This window comes from Hypomesus transpacificus, chromosome 7 (assembly GCF_021917145.1).
Source record: "Hypomesus transpacificus isolate Combined female chromosome 7, fHypTra1, whole genome shotgun sequence".
NCBI classification, from domain to species: domain Eukaryota; kingdom Metazoa; phylum Chordata; class Actinopteri; order Osmeriformes; family Osmeridae; genus Hypomesus; species Hypomesus transpacificus.
The window spans coordinates 2,444,851-2,459,715 of record NC_061066.1 but is presented as its reverse complement, the minus strand read 5'-3'; the positions used below and the strand labels follow the sequence as shown (position 1 = coordinate 2,459,715).

The following is a 14,865-nucleotide window of genomic DNA, read 5'->3' as shown; positions in this document are numbered from 1 at the left end:
ATATGCTAAATTGATTACAAAGTGAATAGCAAAGTCTACAAGTAAGAGTTGCAACAATGCAGAAGCGACGCGTTCACGAGCAGGGGGGTTAGATTTTGGCAGGGGGTGTGAATTTGGCATAACACCTGTGGTGTACAGTTGCCACAGCCAGTATGTAGTCAGCTTGCAGATAAGCACGTCATCTGGTGGTCACATACTGTCTTTGTATTTTATGCACAAACAGAGGTTAAGTCGTATTCGGAATAGTATTCGAATAGTATTATTTTTTGGTGAGGAATCGAAAAAATACAACCTCAGTCTGTGCATAAAATACAAATGTAGACGATTAGAGAACGGCACAAGAGAACACCAGATCCATTCACAATTCCTCTTATGAGAACCGTTTATTTGCAAATATTGGAGCTTCCCTTAATTCATGGTTACACAAAGACAATTTTGGCAAATTCCAACAACAAACTACATTTTAATAAACAGTGTAAAATACAAATCCCATGACCACGGGACGTCTGACGTATAGCGTGACGTGTTCGATACACGCATCAAGTGATTTTCTCTGGAAGAGTACATGCAGCTGTCGACGGTTGTGAAAGGGCATTCCGGGTGCTAAACTGTAACTGGAGTTCCCAGTGCGAGGTCAGTGTGTATAATATTGGCTTCTCCCTAGTGTGTGGCATCCTAGGCAGAGGTAGCGAGAGGTAAGACATGGTCCATTGTCCGCATCTTCCATATAACTCTGAATGTCAGCTTATGCAGCTATCCCATCCCTATATCGCCATAACCTGCATTTCAGGTTCCAACCTTCCAAGTAACCTTTATTTGTTTTAAGCCATATATATTTCTTAATATTTCTGTCGTTATTAGCTACATCGTAACCAACTACTTACAAACGTATGTACAAGGTTAACGTAGCTAACTATGATCATGGCTAAATGAGAGAGATCTCTCTTTCTTTCTTTTTAGCAACAGTAGCTAGTTCCATGGCTACTTACTAGTCATGTACAGTAGATTATCATGAACGGGTTAGCTACTCCGCAAGTGTGTGTTTCGGTGGCGTAAAAATTGATAAATTAGTGTCCTCAAATTGTACGTTGGATGTTATTAAGTAAATACTAAGCGAAATGTCAAGGACAAGGTAGCTATCAGTGTTCTGTACAACTAATATTCCTTAGAGTTGAGAGGTGCATCTTGAAAGGTCAGGGTACGTTCATGGTCCATGTTTTGCTGTGACCAGCCTGTCTGAAATGTAGCTTGGGCAATGTCATTGGTTACATATGAACGTCTAGCCTTTATTGATTTAAAGAGCCATGTATTGATTTTCAAAGCAAATGTTCAATGTTGCATGTTTCTTTTTTCATCTGTGTCTTTTCCAACATGATCAGTCAGCAAATATTTAGTCCAAGAAACGGACATGAAATGTTTTGCACCTGTAGTTTACTTTTGAGATTTTTCTGATCAATGAAAAATATCCTTAAACATACTTATGTAGCCTAATGAAAGCAAGCCACTGTGTGAACAGGACTCAACCACCAGAAGCAACGCAAAAATTGCCATACCCAATAATTCTGTCTCTTCCGTCTCAGAGCCTTACAGTAAACCAGAAGACCAACCAACAGAGCAGGAAAGAGAGAGGGAGAGACTGCACGTTTGAGTAAAAGAGGAAGAGGGATAGCTCCACCCACCAAGCAAAAGTAGGATATAAGTGCAAAAGCCAACCAGCCAGATGGACAGTCACAGTTAAGTGGAGACAGCCGGAGAGAAAGTTGCGCCCAACTTCCCTCCCTCTACGAGTCTTCGTCTCCTCCTGCAGCCTCCCTGCCATGCCCGGGGGGTCCTCTCCGTGTTATGGAACGTGTAACGCTTAGCGAGGAGGATGAGCCCTCTCCGCTCATGTACCGTGTGGAGCGGTCGGTCTACGACGAGGCCTTCCTCGACACCCAGCTTCTGCATCACAGGGTCAGGAGCCCCAAGCCCCTCCACAAGAGGCTGGCGCAGCATGTCAGGTCTGTACTCCCTGTCTCTGCTTCAATAGTGGGTCAGGGAAGCTTTTTATGTTTATTTCTTTGTTTGGTCTGTCTTTTCTCTTCCAAGCGTTTTGGATTTCAGATAATATGATGACTTATGAAAGTGAGATGTGTAATGCAGTATTATCTAGAGTGTTTAATTTATTTTTGTTCAGTTTCTGAAATAAAACAATGAGTATCTTAATGTAAGGGAGGGAAGTGTATTTTTATTGGAGAAAAGTACCCATTCATTCTCTTTTCTCTTCTGCTTTCTCTCCCTCCAACACAATGACCCCAGGTGTTCGTCTGAAAGGGCCAAAGCCATTGCTCTGAGTTTCCTTCCCATCCTTACATGGCTGCCGTCCTATCCAGTCAAGGAGTACCTCTTTGGCGACGTGGTTTCAGGCATCAGCACAGGGGTCATGCAACTTCCTCAAGGTCAGTAGCTGTGACAGGCATTGTCAAGGTCTATGTCATACATGAACATGGTCAAGGTCAGTACCTGTGACATACATTGACAAGACAAACATAGTAGGCAAATAAGGTTCTAGCGTTTCAGAGGAAAAACCCCACATGCCAGACTTCCCAGAAAGCTTGTTGTTTTGTAATTTTTTTTGGGGGGGGTATTATTTTAGTATATTTTGTCTCAATGCAATATGATGTTTTGCGGCCTCTGTCTCTCCATCTCCCTCCCCAGGTCTTGCCTATGCGATGCTGGCTGCTGTACCCCCTGTGTATGGCCTCTACTCCTCCTTCTACCCTGTCCTGCTGTATACCTTCTTTGGGACCTCCAGACATGTGTCCATAGGTGAGCTCTGTTTTGTTTCTGGGGGTTATACAACGTTAATTATTATTCAGTATAGCTTGTTGGGTTGAAGATTATAGATTTGAGCTTGCAGAAGTTTCTGCAGTAGACTGGCTGCTGTTTTTCTCTTCCGCTCTTATCTACACTGACATTAACTTGCAAATCAGATAACGTTCAAACCGTTCCTTGACTCTGACCACTGAAATACTGTTAGAACTCTGCTCTTCTGAGCCTTGGTCTTCTGCGCTTCTGAGCCTTGACCTTCTGCTCTTCTGAGCCTTGATCTTCTGCTTTTCTGAGCCTTGATCTTCTGCTCTTCTAAGCCTTGGTCTTCTGCTCTTCTGAGCCTTGGTCTTCTGCTCTTCTGAGCCTTGGTCTTCTGCTCTTCTGAGCCTTGGTCTTCTGCTATTCTGAGCCTTGGTCTTCTGCTCTTCTGAGCCTTGGTCTTCTGCTATACTCTCTGTTTGCTGCTTTGGATTAAATGGTAAATCAAGTGTAAATGTCATGATAAAAGCGGATTAGGATGTGGCCTTACAATACTGCCTACTGTCTCGTCTTCTCCAGACAGTTTCCCAGTAGAGATGAAGGGTGGGGGGGGGGGGGGGGCGTAATACCAAGCCTGTTACTCCCCAAGACATTTAATTACCCCACCCCCCTCCCCAACCTGCCAACCCCAACCTAATAAACCATCACCTTTAATACCCCATTACCTTTAAGGACACTTAATATCCTGTCATCTATTAATTCACTGGGCAACTGTTGACCTTTTAACATAACCAAGATGGTTTCACAATATGTGCCAAGAACAGATTGACCTCTATGAATCATGTCAAACTTCTCCACCTTGAGTACAAAGTCTTTAATCAAGGGTGTGTTCTCTGAACGATCACTCCAAAACTCCCAGATGACAAGACTAATAGTTGATTGTTGGGTTAGTGTTGAATTAGAAATATTTCGACAAGGCACAACATATTTTGATTTGGAATCTGATGACCTTGCTTGATTTTTGGGGAGGTCATTGGAGTTCATGGGATTTACGTTACTGTCAAGTAAGGACAGCCATTTTTACACACACACATTTTTTTAAAGGCCTTGTGCTGTCTTCCATTTCAACTGACACGTTTTTACCACCCCCAGTATGGAAAAGTCCTGAGTCATGCCTATACACAAGAGAAACCGAGAATAGTCAACTGGGAACTGATTTAGGTTGTTGTCCCACTGGACAACATGTTCTCAATAGGGTTGATTACTTTTGATATTTGACAGCTAGTTCTGTAAAGTATCTACCTAAAACATTAATGTCTGGGCAGTTGTTCAACTGTTTGGCAATAAGGTCTGGTGAACAACACACCTCTTCCCAGAATTCTTTACTGTTGAAAAAAACGGAAACTACAGTATGTAGAAGGCCCCCTGCTTATTACTATAAGCACAATGATGTAATCTGAGATTACTCCCCTCTACAGGGGGTTGGTTTAGGTGTGGCTTTGACGCCTGTGTGTGTGTGTGTGTGTGTGTGTGTGTGTGTGTGTGTGTGTGTGTACACACTGTCTGGGACAACGCTGACGCCTGGCCACTGATTTGTAGTTATGAGATTGTCTCTGAGCCAAACCTAGTCAGTGTTAGCTGGGGCCCCGCCACACTGATGTCGCCTGAAGGAGGTGTTCTGGACACCAGTCAGGTGGGAGCACAAAGGAATGCAGTTCTGAGAAACCCGTTGAAAGGCACAGCGCTCACGGCATAGTTTGCTGCTGTTCCACCACAAATAATCACACCAAGCACCATGGGATTTCATGAAATTATATATTTTATTATTTGTTCATTTATTCAATAAAAACAATTCAATTCTAATCCATTTATCAGGTGGTTCTTAGGTAGCCTAACAGCGGTTGTGTACCGTCTGTCTCCTCTGCAGGCACGTTTGCAGTGATCAGCCTGATGATAGGAGGCGTGGTGGTGAGGGAGGCCCCAGACTCCATGTTCACCATGCAGGCTCTGAACGGGACCAACGGCACCCTGGTGGACACGGAGGCCCGGGACGCCAGGAGGGTGGAGCTGGCCGTGGTCCTCACCACCCTGGTGGGAATCATCCAGGTGGGCCTGCCTTCTCCGACGCTCCCCCTGACCCGTCCCTCACACAAACACAGTGTCAGGGTGCAAGTCAAACAGGTCTATCCGCTTGAGGTTGTTAGGCTTGAGATAGGATCTCATCACCAAGACACCGTCTCCATTGTGTGATTGTGACGGTGTGTTTCTGCACATGTGAAACCCAGTAGCCAGCCTGTCAGGCTCTGTCTTAGGCTCAGCACTCAGTGTTGACGCAACACGGTGGGATCCACACTGTTCGTTGATGTGCGAGCCCACAGCCCTATCGGATGCTTGCTGCTTGTCGTTTTTGCGTATTTGTTTATTTTCTCTCCGTGGCATGTAACAACACCTTGTCATGCGGCACGCACAGCGAAATCATGGAAAGGAGTCGATCAAGTATTGTTTTATATTGGAGGTTGTTAAATGCGTAGACCACATATATTTCTCACGCTTGGGCATTTGCCTATTGCCGTCCTAGGTGTGTCAAATATTTGATGAAGTCAGACTCCTATCCTGTTGTAGGTTTCCATCATTTTAACCTCTGTCCCCCCCCCCCCCTTCCCCTAGCTGGTGTTTGGGCTGCTCAGGTTTGGCTTCGTGGCCATCTACCTGACAGAGCCTCTGGTCCGAGGCTTCACCACAGCCGCAGCCCTGCACGTCTGTGTGTCCCAGCTCAAATACCTGCTGGGCGTGAAGACCCCCCGCTTCAGCGGGCCCTTCTCAGCCCTCTATGTGAGACACACTCTGAAACACACACACACCCACCCACCTAGATACCCGCACACACACTCACATACACACACACACACCCACCTAGATACCCCCACACACACTCAAATACACACACACCCACCTAGATACCCCCACACACACTCACATACACACGCACATACATACAAACACATTCCTAAACCAAGCCTCCTAATCCCCCTCTAATTCCGCCTTCCCCCCCAGAGCTTGAGGGCCGTGGTAACTGACATCACCAGCACCAACGTCACCACGCTCACCGTGGGCCTGGTGTGCACCGTGTTCCTGTACGGGGTCAAGGTGGTCAACGAGCGCTTCAAGAGCAAGCTGCCCGTCCCCATCCCCGGGGAGATCATCGTGGTCATCGTCTCCACCGGCCTCTCCTACGGCCTCAACCTATCAGAGGGCTACCAGGTCGACGTGGTCGGGAAGATCCCCACAGGGTGAGGTCACGGAGGGCGTATCCGGCCAGAAGCGTAGCGGCGTTGGCGCGGCGTAGCATTTGAATGCCACGTAAATCCAAACGTAACGATGTCTTCTCTCGCGTGAAGGCGGTAAAGCTTCACTTTCAGCAAACGTTTGTGACACGAAATATTCCCTCCATAACGTGTCCTGGCTTCTCTCGTCAGCTGGGTTCTTACACAAGACGTCTGTCTACAGGCTCCTCCCTCCGGTGGTCCCCACCTTCTCCCTTTTGCCAAACTTGGTCACGGATTCCTTTGCCATAGCCATCGTGGGCTTCTCCATGGGGATCTCTCTGGCCAAGACCTTTGCCCTGAAGCATGGCTACAGCGTGGATGGCAACCAGGTGTGTTTGGGCCAAGATTGACATCGCAACGTTACGTTGTTGAGATGATGTTGTTGCTGTTGTTGTTGCACTGGGGTTGAGATGATGTCATTGTTTCACTGTGCCTGGTTTCTTGACTCGAACCACCAAAATACTACTGGAACCACACACGTCTGATCCTTGATTTTCTGCTGTACTTTCAACAGTATATGTGCCATTTGTATGTCGCTTTGGATAAAGGATAAATGACGGCCATGTCAAATGTAGTCAGGATAGTAGTGGCGAGTCACTGGTGTTCTACAAGTGATCTTCTGCTGAGAATGTAACCCCAGCTCTGCGCTGCACCTCTGTTTAGGAGCTGATAGCCCTGGGGATTTGTAACTTTGTCAGCTCCTTCTTCCACACCTTCGCCATCACCTGTTCTATGTCTCGGAGCCTGGTGCAGGAGAGCACTGGGGGCAAGACGCAGGTAACACACACACACACATACATCCTGTTTCTAAGGACACGGTGTATTGTCATGACTGCATTGCTATGAATGGGACTTCTTTGGCATCACAAATTGGCATCATTAAACTATATGGCTTAGATAAGAAAACACACTTCCTCTTATGCTTATAACTAAGTGAGATAATGGGAAATGATGAACACCAATCTTATCTCTCTCTGTCTGAACAGATAGCCGGTCTGCTTGCTTCACTGGTGGTGTTGCTGGTGGTTGTGGCCATTGGGTTTGTCTTCCAGCCCCTACCACAGGTGGGTATGAGTGTGAAGCCAAACACAGCCACACCCACAGCCACAGCCACACTCTGTGGTTGTCTGAGCTGGCTTAGGGGCTAAAGAGGAAGTCAAACATGAAAACAAGCTTCCCCCCCCGAAATGATTATCTTCCTCTAGTCTCTTCACTTACCTCACAGCCAACCCTGTTGTACACTGTGCCACTGCAGACGGTGCTGGCTGCCATCATCATGGTGAATCTGCTGGGCATGTTCAAACAGCTGAGGGACATTCCAGTCCTGTGGAGAACCAGCAAGATTGAGCTGGTGAGTCATGACGCCACACAACCACCCACCCTCTGACCGCGGCTCACTGCTCGTGACTGGTCACAATGTTTTCAATGCCGCGGTGCCAAGACGCATCTCTCCATCTCTCTCTCTCTCTCTCTCTCTCTCTCAGGCTATCTGGATAGTTTCCTTTGTAGCTTCTGTGCTGTTGGGACTAGATTACGGCCTGCTCGTGGCTGTAGGATTTGCAATAGTGACCGTCATCTACAGAACACAAAGGTGCCCAACCGTCCTCTTCCTCCCTAGTCCCCATCCTTCTACCCTTTTCATTCAAATGTAAAAGTCTTCCGTTTATCATCGGAAAGCATTTCACTTGATATCTTTGGTGTCAGTAGACCTCATAATGCTGTGTCCTGCGATGTTAACGTTGTCTCCCTTACCTGCCCTGTAGCCCAAAGACTCTGCTCTTGGGACAGGTGTCCGACACGGGGCTGTACTGCGATGTGGACGAGTATGAAGAGGTGAGAGGGGCTCCACGCTTGCCACAACTGTGATGGTAGAACTGAAGGCAGAGGAAGGAGGGATAGGTACAGCTCTGTGGTTTGGATGTTTGACTACAGATCAGAGTTTGCAGGTTTTAATCCCTCCCTGTACTGTATATTGCTTCGGAGTGTCTGCTGAATGAAAACATTATTCTTTTCTGAGACAGAAACAACAATGGTGTGACAGGATCTAAGTTCCTGTGATTGTGTTTGTTTCCAGGCAACAGAATGCAAGGGGATCAAAATCTTCCACTCCAACTCCTCGATATATTTTGCAAACAGCGACCTTTACGTGAACGCCCTCAAACGGAAGGTAAACTACATGTGTAAGCGTGTATGTTATATACACATGTTTGTCATTAATAGAAAAGGGTTAGTTCACCTTTGGTCAGCCAATGTTTGACTGTAGCCCGTGAGCTCTTAGAAGGCAGGTTTTCTTGTTCCTACAAATGTTACGCTATGTCACTGCTTTGAAAAGTAAATATTAGGAGATAGGAGTCCAGCGAGATGGCCTGGCTTGATTGTCTTATTCAAATGTTTGCAGACAGGAGTTGACCCCACTCAGCTTCAGGCTGCAAGAAAACTCCAGAAAAAAAGATTTAAGAAAGAGAAAGCTGAGAGGGAAAAACTGAACCAGAAGTCTCCCCAGAAGATGAATGCTGTGGTCAAACTGGTGAGCCCTCTTCCTGATAAGAGTGCACTGTGGTATTTGTGTGCAACGATTTTTTGATCATTCTCACTCTCTCTCTGTGTTCAACCCCTTTGTATAATAACCAATGGCAACCCAGCCATTCAGGGCAGCCACTGCAAACTTGACTTACCCTCTCCATTCCTCCACACACAACGTCTGCATATGACCATTGTACAGCATAGTTTAGAAGTAAAAAATAAAAATCCACAAAAAAATAAAATCAGACCTATGATTGTCAGAGGCCATTCATAATACCTATGTTTCTCTTTGATTGGTCCAGGACTTGGAGCAAGGCGTGACCCACGAGGTCGTGGGTGGAGGCGTGTCCCAGACCCACCTGAACCTGCTAGGGAACGGGCAGACAGCCGAGGCCAGCACCGAGGAGTCCGACTCCGAGATGGTCAGCTTCCTGCAGCCCCTCAGCCCTGTCCGCTGCATCATCCTGGACTGGACCCCGGTCAACTTCATCGACTCTGTGGGAGCCAAGGTCATCAGATTGGTACGTGGCTCATATTCCTGGAGGACTGAGACCCTGCTCTGATGAGACCTGGCCATGACACAGTGACCCGCCTCATCAAACTGATATCAAACTTAAACATGCTCACTAACACACACACACACACTCTCTTCTTGTTCTTCCAACCTGTCGGCCGTTTCTATCTCACTGGTTCCTAGGAGAGGGGTGCTCCTAGGGGTGCACCCCTGACGTTATTGGTGCTCCAAGCCTGTCACATCCTGTCAGTGTGTGTCTGCCCATGTGGCCTCACCAGGCTGTGTGTCTCTCTGTCTCTCTGCAGCTGGTGAAGGAGTACGCAGCTGTGGACGTGCAGGTGCTGCTTGCTGGATGCAGCAGTGAGTACCTGTTCTCCTAGGACACCTTGCTGTATTAAGGACTAAGACGGATAAGTTGTTAACATATAAATGCAACATTTTGACTCCTGTAGGAGTTTTACTGGGGATCTCAGGGTTGATTTATGGTGTATTTTAGTCATTTTTTGTTTGCTGATTGTAAAAAGGGCTTCACAAATTCAAATTGGATTTAAACTTCTTGTTTTCCCTCGCAGGAACTCTGCTCGCTGAACTCCGCAGCCTGCAGTTTTTCAGTGGCGTTGTGACCCCGGAGATGGTCTTTCCCACAGTCCATGATGCAGTGCTCCACTGTCAGTGTCACACTGTCCCACATGTCAACCACACTGTCCAATGACAGCTCTCCACACAAGATGGCTTTAGAGTGGGCAGTCATATCAGGGAGGAGGTGCAGGGGAGGCATGGAAGCTCTGACCAGCACGGGGGGGGGGGGGTCTTTAACCATCACACAGGAGACACTGTAGACTGACTGCTATTCCACAAGTGCAATTTTGTTTTTTATAAAAGATAGCGATGTATATTTGATGAAATATTTTAGTGTACCGGTACTTTGGTTTTATTGCTAACATTCCTGCAGTGTAAGTGCAGTTCTATCAAGGCTTTTGTTTGTCGAGAGGATTGTATTTTCTTTTTTAGAATTCCATTGCACTTTTATAGGTTTACATTAATCACAGGTTCAGAGGAAGAAATATTTAGAGTACTGTGTTCATTCCAGTTTTAGTATGGATTGCTGGAGGTCTTCACAGGCACTGTTATTGGTTGGTTAGGCCTTTATTATCTGAACCCAGGGGGACAGTTACAGCCTTAACATAATCCTGCAGACAAGTTACTGTGTTGTTTGGGCCTCTGTTACATGTTGGAGAGATCTAGAAGCCTGTCTTTATTTCACTGCTGAAATCTAGGTGAATGCCAGGACTTTACCATCACCGTGTGAGTACAAGCACAAAGGGTTGTTTGAAAATGCTAAAAGTGCTCACTTTGCAATTGTCACAACTACGTAATAAAAAAATTATATTGTCTATGTAGACATTTTACTCATAGTAATATAAAAGACTGTATAAGTGAGACCAAAGTCATTATACCAGCAGTGCATTTAGTGATTCAAATCATATTGAGTGCTGTTAAGTTCATATTATGCTGTATTGTTACTTGTCAAATGTCTGTCATATTTGATGACCCAAGCTCTATGTAATAAATATTTTTTTTGTAACATCCTTATTGTACTTATGAGAACACATTCTAACTATCAGCTGTATTTGGAAGGTAAGCAGGGTTGCTGTGTTTGCATAAACAGTTCAGAAAAAAGTTCATCGAACACCCATATCACAATAAAGTTTTATTTTTAGGTAATTTTCCAAGAATGACAGAACGTTATGGTTCAAGTCCCCCCCGTCCCCGTGACAACAAACACAAACAGAAAAACAATCGCAGGGAAGCCTCAGTTGTAGGTCATGTAGCGTGGGGTAGCGCTGAACTTGGCGTAGGACTTGATGACCTTGTTGACTGCCTCCAGGAAGTCCTTCTCAGTGGCAATCTTCCTGCGGGCTCTGATGGCAAACATCCCTGCCTCTGTGCACACACTACGGATCTCAGCACCTAAGGAGAAACAAGAACAAACTAGTCAAGATAATGGTTACATCTGTGCATTGCTGTTGTCATTAGACCTTTTCTTTGATATTTAAGTTCTGTTGCACATAAGCTCATGGGCAGTGGTTCTTAACGCTGGTCCTCAGGGAACCCCCTGTCTTGCATGTTTTAGATGTTTCCCCTGCTCCAACACACCTGATTCAAATAAAAGGGTCGTTATCTAGCTCTGTGGAAGCTGGGTAATGACCATTCATTTGAATCAGGTGTGCTGGAGCAGGGAAACATCTAAAACATGCAGGACAGTGGCCCTCGAGGACCAGGATTGGACACCCCTGATCTAAAACAAGCAGGACAGGGGGTCCCTGAGGACAAGGGTAAGAACCACTGCCTTAGCATCTGGAACATGACTTAAAATCTGTCAACAATAGGGGTGTAACAATACTCAGCTTTTTTTTTTTTTTTACTGAAATTTTAAAGATTTGTATTGCGATATATTGTTCCACCCTTAGTCAACAAGCAGGTCAACATGTCCAGAGGCGGTCCTACTGAGGGCAGAACTCACCGGTGCTGTTGGGACACAGACGAGCCAGCAGCTCAAAGCGGATGTCTCTCTCCACACTCATGGAGCGGGCATGGATCTTGAAGATGTGGGTACGACCCTGAAAAACAGCCATGGTTCAGATCCACTTGCCTGCTGTCAGAAAGCAAAACAAACACACTGGCTCCTACTGGTCTGCCTGGTCCACTCAGTGAAGGTTCCTTACCTCCAGGTCAGGCAGACTGAACTCTATCTTCCTGTCCAGACGCCCAGGTCTCATGAGAGCGGGGTCCAGGGTGTCAGGCCTGTTGGTGGCCATGAGGACCTTGATGTTCCCCCTGGGGTCAAAGCCGTCCAGCTGGTTGATGAGCTCCAGCATGGTCCTCTGGACCTCGTTGTCTCCCCCGGCGCCGTCATCAAAGCGGGCGCCTAGACGACGGAAGGTTCCAACGATTCCGTTTAGGCATGGTTAAGTCAACCACAACACACCTTCCCACAGTAAATCCCATTACTGCATTTTAAGTTTACGTTAAACATAAATGATTGATCGCTGACCTCCAATGGCATCAATTTCATCAAAGAAGATGAGACAGGCCTTCTTGGTTCTGGCCATCTCAAAAAGCTCACGGACCATTCTTGCACCCTGAAATTAGGAAGGAAGGTGGATGGATGGATAAAGATCGAGAGACAAAATCTCTATTAAGAGTGAGCAGCCAGATGAAAGCCACCCAGACACTGAACAGCAGCATCACAATGTTGGCTGTTCCTTCATTCCTCGTCCAGGTTTGGGACTCACCTCTCCAACGTACTTCTGGACCAGCTCAGAGCCGATGACCCTGATGAAGCAGGCGTCGGTGCGATTGGCCACCGCTCGGGCACACAGGGTCTTACCGGTGCCGGGGGGCCCAAACAGCAGGACCCCCTTGGGGGGCTCAATACCCAGGTTCACAAACCTCTCAGGCTAAAAGCAGAACAGAACAGGAAATGTCATAAAATACGAATGTAAACACTACATTTTAGTTTCATTCATGCATTTCAGCATACAGCACGTGCCGTTTAGCCTCCAATTGGTTGTTTATATATGGTTAGTAAGGATTTATAGTACTGCCATGTCTCAGTGAAGGGCAAAGGAATTTATCATAGTCAAATATTTTAACATACCACTGGATAACCTACTGTTTTGTTCTAATCTATATCAGTATCAGTGAAGATTTGGTTTATGCTGCTTCTTTGTTGCAACCCACAGCCTCATTACCACAGCCTTGTGATCAGATAATATGCTGTGCTCTGATCGTTAACAGAATGATCGCTCACACTATAACCATGTTAATACGTACATGAAGTAGAGGGGTCTCCACCACCTCTCTCAACTTCTCAATCTGCTCCTTACAGCCGCCCACATCGCTGTAGGTCACATCGGGTTTCTCCTCCACCTACAGAGAGAGAGACAGAGAGAGACAGAGACAGAGACAGAGAGAGAGAGAGAGAGAGAGAGAGAGAGAGAGAGAGAGAGAGAGAGAGAGAGAGAGAGAACGGGACAGAGAGAGAGGAGAGACAGACAGACAGAACGGTCTTATCAGGGTGGACGTATTCCTTTCCATTAAGGCGTACGCTTCTTTGGCCCTTGTCAATAAAAAGCTATTGATTGTTGTTTTACCTGCATCATTGTTACAGTTGGGTCAATCTTAGGGGGCAGAGGAATGTGGATCTGGTACTTGTTTCTGTCAACACTAGAAAAGTATCAAAAGAAAATACACGTAAGCATTGTTTTGTTGCTGTTGTCAACGTGATATTCCTGTGACTTATTTTATCGAAATGTTACAGCCGTTTTGCCCTCTTCCTTACCCCACCCTCATGCCCTCCTCAATATCAGTAGGGGCCACCTGGTCGCTCAGGTCCACCACAAACTTGGCAAACTGTTTCACATTGATAATGTACTTGGGGTCTTCAGAGTCGGCATTGATGATTTTTGTGCATCTGTCAAAACAGAACCCCAATCCATCCCTTCAGTATGTTGGAAACCAACAGCATTTGATCAAAATGACCATTTGAATGTAAATTATGATTCTGTATATATAAACGGCAGTACAATGAAAAATAGAACAAAAAATGGCAACCTAGTAATTGACTTAGATGAAGCCTTATATTCAGTGAGGGTGTCGGGTACCTACCTAGCCACCTGTAGGGGCTGCTCGCTCTGGAGGGTTTGTTTGTCTGCAGCCAGATCCCATAGTGCAGGAGGAGCCAGCCCAGTGTCAGACTCCTTGATGCCTGGTACAGACAAGCACACATGCAAGGTTAGAACATGTGCTACTACACTATCAGTATGTCTGTCAAGGATTTCCTGTGTGGTAGACGTGTGTGCCTGAAAGACATACCGGTCAGCTCATTAATCTTCTTGAGCAGTTGCTGGATATCATCCTCAACCTGTTTTATCTGGCGGGAATACGTGCTCTGGCCCTGAACACCCGAAAAATAGAAATCACAGATTGTAGTGAATTGTGATCTGCTGTCCCAGATACTATTTGAGATAGTGGAGACCATAACACACCGTGGCACAAAATATGGCAATTAACAGACTGGTGTTACATGCAAATAGTAATGTGTAAGGTTTATACTTACATAGGTTTTCAAAAGGGCAATGTCCCCCTCGTCCAATGCTGAAAGCAAGAAAAAACGTTGGTGAATGAAGTGTCTGGCTGGCCAAGAAGACTAGCCTAGCTGAAATAGCTAGCCCTAACGCTAGCTGAACTTGATTTATAACAACATTGTTAAATACCTAGGCCAGTTTAATATGATAGATATACATGTAACTATACCACTAAATAACCACATCAATGGCACCCATATCTTCTACAACACAGTATTGCAGCTAGTTCCATTTAATGATCATCATGACGATGACTTGCTGGTTACAACATTGTTGAACTGGCTACTGTAGCTAGCAAGCTAGTGACGGTCGTTAGCTTCCTTCTAGCATAAGGATAGCTGACAAAGGAACAAAAAACGTCCAAACATTCATGCAGTACCTCTGATAGGTTTATCTTCCTTTTCCTCTTCTTTAACTTTCCTCTGGTCTCCTCCTAAATAGTCTGGCATGGTCAATTCAGGTAAAATATGTTGACTACAGAGAGAGTTTGTACTTCTGCACAACAAGGATTACACAGCAAGTTTGGACTTCCGCTATGTCTGCTAGGATAGGACACAGTGGT

At 46.0% G+C, this 14,865-nt stretch overlaps 2 protein-coding genes across 3 annotated transcripts; one reads left to right on the top strand and one right to left on the bottom strand.

The window, feature by feature from the left end:
• Positions 1 to 526: 526 nt before the first annotated feature.
• slc26a5 (solute carrier family 26 member 5) lies at positions 527 to 10,746 on the top strand. Of its 2 annotated transcripts, none has more exons than XM_047022763.1 (18): positions 527 to 633; positions 1,581 to 2,000; positions 2,299 to 2,438; positions 2,698 to 2,808; positions 4,718 to 4,896; positions 5,458 to 5,622; positions 5,845 to 6,080; positions 6,298 to 6,445; positions 6,780 to 6,893; positions 7,103 to 7,180; positions 7,372 to 7,467; positions 7,601 to 7,707; positions 7,880 to 7,949; positions 8,191 to 8,283; positions 8,515 to 8,643; positions 8,942 to 9,160; positions 9,459 to 9,513; positions 9,726 to 10,746. In XM_047022763.1, exons 2-18 carry the CDS (start codon positions 1,843 to 1,845, stop codon positions 9,863 to 9,865), a joined length of 2,238 nt encoding a protein of 745 aa, XP_046878719.1. In that variant the 5' UTR covers positions 527 to 633; positions 1,581 to 1,842; the 3' UTR covers positions 9,866 to 10,746. The 2 variants fall into 2 exon arrangements, with proteins under 2 accessions (XP_046878719.1, XP_046878718.1); XM_047022762.1 differs by having other exon boundaries at positions 542 to 695.
• A 105-nt stretch (positions 10,747 to 10,851) lies between these two features.
• psmc2 (proteasome 26S subunit, ATPase 2) lies at positions 10,852 to 14,846 on the bottom strand. The gene is made up of 12 exons (XM_047022764.1): positions 14,683 to 14,846; positions 14,276 to 14,313; positions 14,032 to 14,113; positions 13,825 to 13,924; positions 13,499 to 13,630; positions 13,311 to 13,383; positions 12,991 to 13,086; positions 12,450 to 12,614; positions 12,209 to 12,296; positions 11,880 to 12,082; positions 11,678 to 11,774; positions 10,852 to 11,124 (listed from the first exon to the last, which is right to left on the bottom strand). The coding sequence occupies exons 1-12, from the start codon at positions 14,750 to 14,752 to the stop codon at positions 10,967 to 10,969; spliced, it is 1,302 nt and encodes a 433-aa protein (XP_046878720.1). The 5' UTR covers positions 14,753 to 14,846; the 3' UTR covers positions 10,852 to 10,966.
• Positions 14,847 to 14,865: the final 19 nt, after the last annotated feature.

Coding starts and splice junctions, on each gene's coding strand:
- slc26a5 (XM_047022763.1), top strand. CDS start 1,843: ATGGAACGTGTAACGCTTAGCGAGGAGGATGAGCCCTCTCCGCTCATG. Junction 2,001..2,298: donor AGGCTGGCGCAGCATGTCAG/GTCTGTACTCCC, acceptor CAATGACCCCAG/GTGTTCGTCTGAAAGGGCCA. Junction 6,894..7,102: donor GCACTGGGGGCAAGACGCAG/GTAACACACACA, acceptor CTGTCTGAACAG/ATAGCCGGTCTGCTTGCTTC.
- psmc2 (XM_047022764.1), bottom strand. CDS start 14,752: ATGCCAGACTATTTAGGAGGAGACCAGAGGAAAGTTAAAGAAGAGGAA. Junction 13,631..13,824: donor CAGCCCCTACAGGTGGCTAG/GTAGGTACCCGA, acceptor CTGTTTTGACAG/ATGCACAAAAATCATCAATG. Junction 11,775..11,879: donor TCAGTCTGCCTGACCTGGAG/GTAAGGAACCTT, acceptor GCTGTTTTTCAG/GGTCGTACCCACATCTTCAA.